At 27.1% G+C, this 6,615-nt stretch overlaps 1 protein-coding gene across 1 annotated transcript in view; it reads right to left on the reverse strand.

Moving 5' to 3' along the window:
* Positions 1-6,615, reverse strand: part of LOC100573973 (PR domain zinc finger protein 10) — a 50,455-nt gene that overhangs the window by 17,830 nt on the left and 26,010 nt on the right. The window contains exon 6 of the mRNA XM_029488359.1: positions 2,795-2,980. Coding sequence (XP_029344219.1) covers positions 2,795-2,980 — 186 coding nt within the window. The remainder of the gene's footprint in view (positions 1-2,794; positions 2,981-6,615) is intronic.

Genomic DNA, 6,615 nt, shown 5'->3' on the forward strand with positions numbered 1-6,615 from the left:
CTATAATGTACTTATCGCAAATACGTATTTTTTTGGTTGGATCGAAATTGTACACATATAATATACAGGATGTAAAAATTGTGAAAATTATATGGTTAATAAATAACTTAAGAAATATACTCATGTCAGGAAATTCCCAAAATTAAATTTTGAAAAAAGTTATTACGTTCTAAATTAATTTATTCAAAAAAATATTGATATTTTAAAAAATTCTAAAAAATAAGCTACTTGACTAAGATAAATGTTTATACCATCGAAAATGTTTTTATAATCAGATTGACAAATTGGCTATTTTTAATATTTCTAAAAAAATTTTAATTAAATTTTAAATTTTAATTTTCCGGATTAAAAAATAAATATAATTATTTTTATATCATACGTTTAACGCAAATGACTATACGTTATAGATATATTATATAAAATTTTTTTTTAAATATTGATTAGAAATTTATAACAAACGTTATTTTGTCTGTCTGGTCTTCATGTTACATCTTGTATAATATATTGACTCGTATACTTTATTACATTTAAGTACTGGATGAATAGCATTTGTCCTACTACAACTTTTTTTTTTACTCACACACGACAGTGAAGGAGTGGTGTTAATAAAAAAAAGAAATCCAAAGTAGATTTCGACCAAACAAAGTATATTAAGTACCTAGCGCGGATAGTAATCACGATCGCCGTTTTCTTCAAGTATGATAATAATCAAATAAAAATAAGAAAAAAATCGATTGAAATCAAAATTTTAAACGAAACATTTTAGAAATTTCATAAAAACACAAATTTAATGTTTTTTTCAAGATTCATATCAAATTTAGGAGTACCTATATATAATTGGTTTCACAATTGTTTCATATTGGTCTTTTTTTTCTAAATAACATACAATTTGAAAAATATCGACTTCTTAAAATGATGTATTTTTTATGCGATGCGATTTTTTTTTAATTTTCTTAATTTTAGTTGTTAGTTTTAGGAACGTGTTGTCCGAATTTGTTGTATTCGTCTAATTTACGTAAAATATGGTAAATTTAGATTCAATATTGAGTAGGTCGATAATTATAGTCATTATTAAGACGTGTTAGATTTTAATCAAAAGACAAATCAATACAAATCAAAAACGATTATGACCAGAGATCATGTATCAGACTCACTAATTGTAATAGGATATTTTATAATATTTTTATGCATAACTTTTACCCAGAAAATGTACTTTTTTATACGAAAATCGGTTGATCTAATTTTCGCAAAAACATATTCTATATATTATTATTATACCATAATAATATAATATTATTGTAATCAATACCTTTTAGAATTAGTAGAAAAGGTTCGTGGTATAAATAGCTTAAAATTAGTACGAATATTTTAAAAATTGTATTGTGTATAGAAAATTATGATTTGAGCAGTAGTGGAATGTTTTAAGTTTCTACGGCCAACATTATTTTGAATTAAAGCATACAGATTTTAGGTGTTTTGTTGGTTCTTGTAGCTTTTCTGAGTTCTATTACTAAATAATAATATTATTGTTATTTATTTTCAATCTCAGTTTATCCGAATGATACCAGTATACCACTATTGGAACTTAAAATGTATTATGATATTACATGAATTTAATAAATATCTGTTTTGTATTATACATCAAGTTATAGCTTCTCGTATTGCCTACCGACTACCGGCAGTCCGCAAGTGTATTTACGATGAAATACGTAATGCAAATTGTAACGTTTATTATATATTCATTGAATTTTTAGATGGGCTTTAATATCTTTTTTAAGGCTTTAAGCTCAGACCATTTCTCCTACGCATGACTTAGCTAATACACAAACAATTATTATTCACTCACATGCAAGCCCTGTCATCAATATCCAGCATCTTTCTAGTCCACAACTTACAGGTACGGAGCACGCACTCAATAATATTTTCCACACGCAACCCCGCTTTGTCATCCCCTTGTTGGATATTATCTCGATTGATGTAGGTATACGTACCCTGAATAAAATCATTGCACATGCGAATGATATAGGTACATAAAAGAAGAAAAAATCCTATTGATAACGAATTTAAAATATCGCATTTTACAAAGGTATCTATACAAATAATAAAATTAATTTGTTCATTAAACCTTAATGTACATTTCAATATTTGTTATCAAGTGACTAAAATTAAACATTTTGCCTACCTACCTTAAAAAAAATATGAAATTAAATCGATATTATATGTTGACATTGTTCAATAACAATACTACAATACTATAGTTGGGAGAATAAAGTGGCCGCTGGCGATATGATAGCAACCTTTTTGTTTTCATCGAAAACAGGGGTTCTAAGACTCGTATCCAACATCATTCTAATACATTTGTTTGTATGTATTCATTTGTAATTGTATCTATATCTAATACATTTAAAAATACGTGCGCTTTATTTTGCGAAACCATCACAACAATTCACCACCGGAAGCGCGCGTATCAGCGGCCACCTTTCATTCTCCCGACTATAGACATCAACTTGCATTTATTAATCAACTAAATTTCAGTATACACGATACACCTAAGTGCATTCGTAACATCATAATATTATACATTCATTATCATTATCTTATATAATTAAATCGGAATTAATTAAATTGTTAATATTAAAATATAATTGTATTTACGTTGGTAAATCAACTGTTGTAAGTATTATAAGTATTAAGACCCCTAGGCCGATAGAAAGTAAAGACTATAATTAATTATTATTAAGTATCATCGTCAATAATGATAATTATCGATCGATTATAATAATAGTTTACTAACCTGCAGGCAATACTTGTAGGCCTCGTTTATGTGCATAAAATGTACTGTATCCAACGAGTAACTCTTCTCGTTGGTAAATGGCTCTTGTAGTTGTAAAATAAAGATAATCTCCGATTTGGTCAACAATCATGTTCTGTTCTTGTTTTGTTTTTGCTGGTCGCACAAAACACATCCAATTGGATTTATCTAAATTAAAAATACAAGAATAATAAGCTACAATTAAAACGGAATAGATTTAACTTTCAATTGTTTTGATTAATACGGTATACGCATTTTATAATTGTGTGCTGAATGCTGAATGCTTACAACGAGCCACGTTTTACAATTCAGTTCAACTTGATTTTAAAGTAAATATACATTATGTATTCTTCAACTTAAAATACTCGTATACATCTACCAAACACCTAAATTGTAGGTCCTAAAAGATGAAACTGTTTGACTGACATTCACAGATCAAACAACAGGGTTTTACCCAATGTTTTCTTCTTTAGAGGCAAGCACAAAGTAGAGATTTTTCGAAATTCAATCCAGAAATGTCGATAAAAGAGGTTGAAGTTCGTATTTTTTTTCATGGATTAGCTCTATAAATACTTAACAAATCGTTAAGCGACAATCCTTCAATTTATCAAGCACGATACAGGGCTGTTTTAAAAATGTCAACGACTCAATACGTAGTGATCATTTAATGCGTAAGACACTAAATATTTCAGAAAACTCTAGTGGTTTTAAAAATATTTCTTTTACATAACTCTAATTCGTTAAAAAACAACATATTTGTAAAAATTATATTTTTCACCATTTTTTATCGTTATTAGTTTTTAAGTTGTTTACTCTTTTGAATGTCAACATACATTTTTATTTATTTTTCCAAAACAAAAAATTATTTATAAAAATCGATTATAATCTATTTATAAAAATGAATGTATTGAAGTACTTAAAAATCGTTCTATTTTGGAATAAAGGAATTAAAAATACTTGTCATTAAAAAAAGTAAAAAAAAGTTTTTTTTAGAAAATGTCTGTTTTTGACGACTTAAATTATGTAAAAGAAACATTTTCAAAAACATCAATAATTTTTTCAACAAATATCAAGTGTCTTACGTATAATAGATCACCAGGTATAATATATTTAAAATAAAAACGGATACATATCTTGTATTATATTATTGAGTATTGACTACATTTTTATTTCATTTGACTAAGAAACTGTTTTTGATTAAATCATTATTATTTTTTTTATTCTTGAGGATTAAACACTTCCTTTACCCATGGTAATAAGTTTATACTTCCGAGTTAAGTACTATCTTTTCACTTTTGCCGTAAATTATCAACATTAATACTGGAATATTTTAGAAACATTATTATAATAACGATACAATAATTACATTCCGATTATGAACTGATATTAATTTTATTTTAACTGTTTAAATAGCCTCAATGACTACATACTTGCATATATAGTAAATAAAATAAATTTAAAAAATAATTATCATCGAAATTAGGTATTGAATTTTCATTCATTTTCAAATGTATCTATTATTTATCAGTGAGATTGTATGTAACGCGATATTCCAAAAATAAGAGTACCTATCAGGCGTATCCTGATACACGTTTTTATAAGTCTCACCCATCCCTATAACCACCACACATAAATACATAATTACTCTTAACTTCTTTACGTAGTCAAGCTAAAGTAACATAATTTAAACTAAATTAATTTATATTCACATACCAACATTAAAATAACTGTACCAATCACATCACATCAGCCCTTGCCGATATTAAAGTACGTATAAAAACGAACGAACTACCTCTCAACACAAACTATAATCACTAATAACAAGAGCAACAATACGATCAAACTTACACGAATCAGCTACTCACTACTTGACAGAACAATATAAATATTCACCACACAAACCTATTTACTTTTATTATATCGTGTGCAAACCCTAAATTATAATTTATCATTAATAAGTGTAAATCGCCTGTTCTCCTTTTTGTTGCATGGATAAATCCATAGTATTTTGCCACTATTAAAATATTATATAATTCAATAAGCACGTATATTTATTTTTATTTTTATTTGACCAAAAGTCAAGATAGCATTAAAGTTAAACATGTTCGTGTTTCGTTCATAAAATATATAAGTGGCTTGGTGAGGCGCAGTCTGTACATTCAACTGCGGAAACGCACTGAGTTTACGTAACAGCCGGCGTTGCTAGTTCCCGGATGGGTGACCACCCGTGATTTATAGCAACGAATCCTTGACACACATACAAAACGTGTTTTCAACCGTTCCTCCCCCTACTAACAACCTACAAATAAGCAAAATAGCTAATTGCCTAAGTTGCCAGGCTCAAGCTCAATAAAAAATAGATATATATATATATATATATATATATATATATATATATAATATAATATACGTGATTTACAATTCAAATGAATAAAATATTTAAAACGATACATATCTAGATATAGGTAAATAACAAGTTATTTAAATATTATAATACTTTCACTGCGCAAATATTTTTTTTTCATTTATTATAACTTTTTAGAAACATATTAGTAATATGATATTACATAATAACACAATAACTAAAAAAATTAACATAAATTAAATCAAGAAAACATTTTTCGTTTATTGTGTTTTACTATCTTATGATAGAGTAATGAAATAACTACTTTATTAATCACCAAAGACCCACAAACCATCTCCACATGGTGAAATGGAGAATTTTCTAGAAACGATGTACAATTAGACAACATAACATTACATTTATAACATTCCTCAAATGCGTTATTTTAAATTAAAATAAGTCAAATACAACACTAAATGCACCACAAAATTAAAACTTGAAAATAATTTATTTAAGTTTATAGTAGACAAATAAATGTAGCACCTAAGTGAATCATTAGTGTTAGTTAAAAAATATATAATACTAAGCATAAAGAAATAGATCTGTAAGCTCCAATACCGGATACGATTTCGTATCATATTTTTATTCAGGACACAAACATATAATTATATGGGTGATTTTTAAAAATCCGATGATGTTTTAAAAAACCAACAATTAATAATATGCCGAACACCTGGATACTGGTTAAATTTTAAGCACTGGTATTCAACAAATAGTGTGGATTTGTAGTCATAATGAATACTTTAAATAAGAACAAGCTACAAGCTATAAAATCGCCTCGTCTAGATAGTATCCAAAATATTTCCAAATCATGTTTATCCTCTCGTCCATACCAGCTATCCTACTATAATATACTCCCTAACCACCACGCCGTCCCCTACACAAACTTTCTTATTCAGCTCTTTAAATATTTAATGGAAATCTATAATACATCTGATAAAATATTTACATAAATTATTTCTAAAAAATAATTATCATAGATGTTTGAAAAACATGAGCATGACAACATAATTTTAGATTTTGAACGAAGTGATGAATGTATTGATTTTACAATGATGTGTGTTTTTTTTTTTTTTTTTTTTTTTTTTGTGTCTGACGACAACTTTTGGAGCAGTAAAAATGCTTCGATTTTCAAAAGTTGTACCTTTTCTGAAAGGAAAGTGAATCTAGTTGGTACTTTGGGGGGTCAAAAGTGAAAATTTCCCAATACTTATCAAAAGCGGCAGGAAAAACCTTAAAAAAATAACGGAAAAACGCGAATTTTTACGCAAAACCAATTTTTGTCGAAAACGAAAACTTAATTTTACTGTAACTCAAAAAATAATTATTGTAAGCACTTGAAATTTACAACAGATGTTTATATTAGCGTTGTCTATACAGGGTTAAATTTTCAAAGTGT

This window comes from Acyrthosiphon pisum, chromosome A1 (assembly GCF_005508785.2).
Source record: "Acyrthosiphon pisum isolate AL4f chromosome A1, pea_aphid_22Mar2018_4r6ur, whole genome shotgun sequence".
In the NCBI taxonomy this organism is placed as follows: domain Eukaryota; kingdom Metazoa; phylum Arthropoda; class Insecta; order Hemiptera; family Aphididae; genus Acyrthosiphon; species Acyrthosiphon pisum.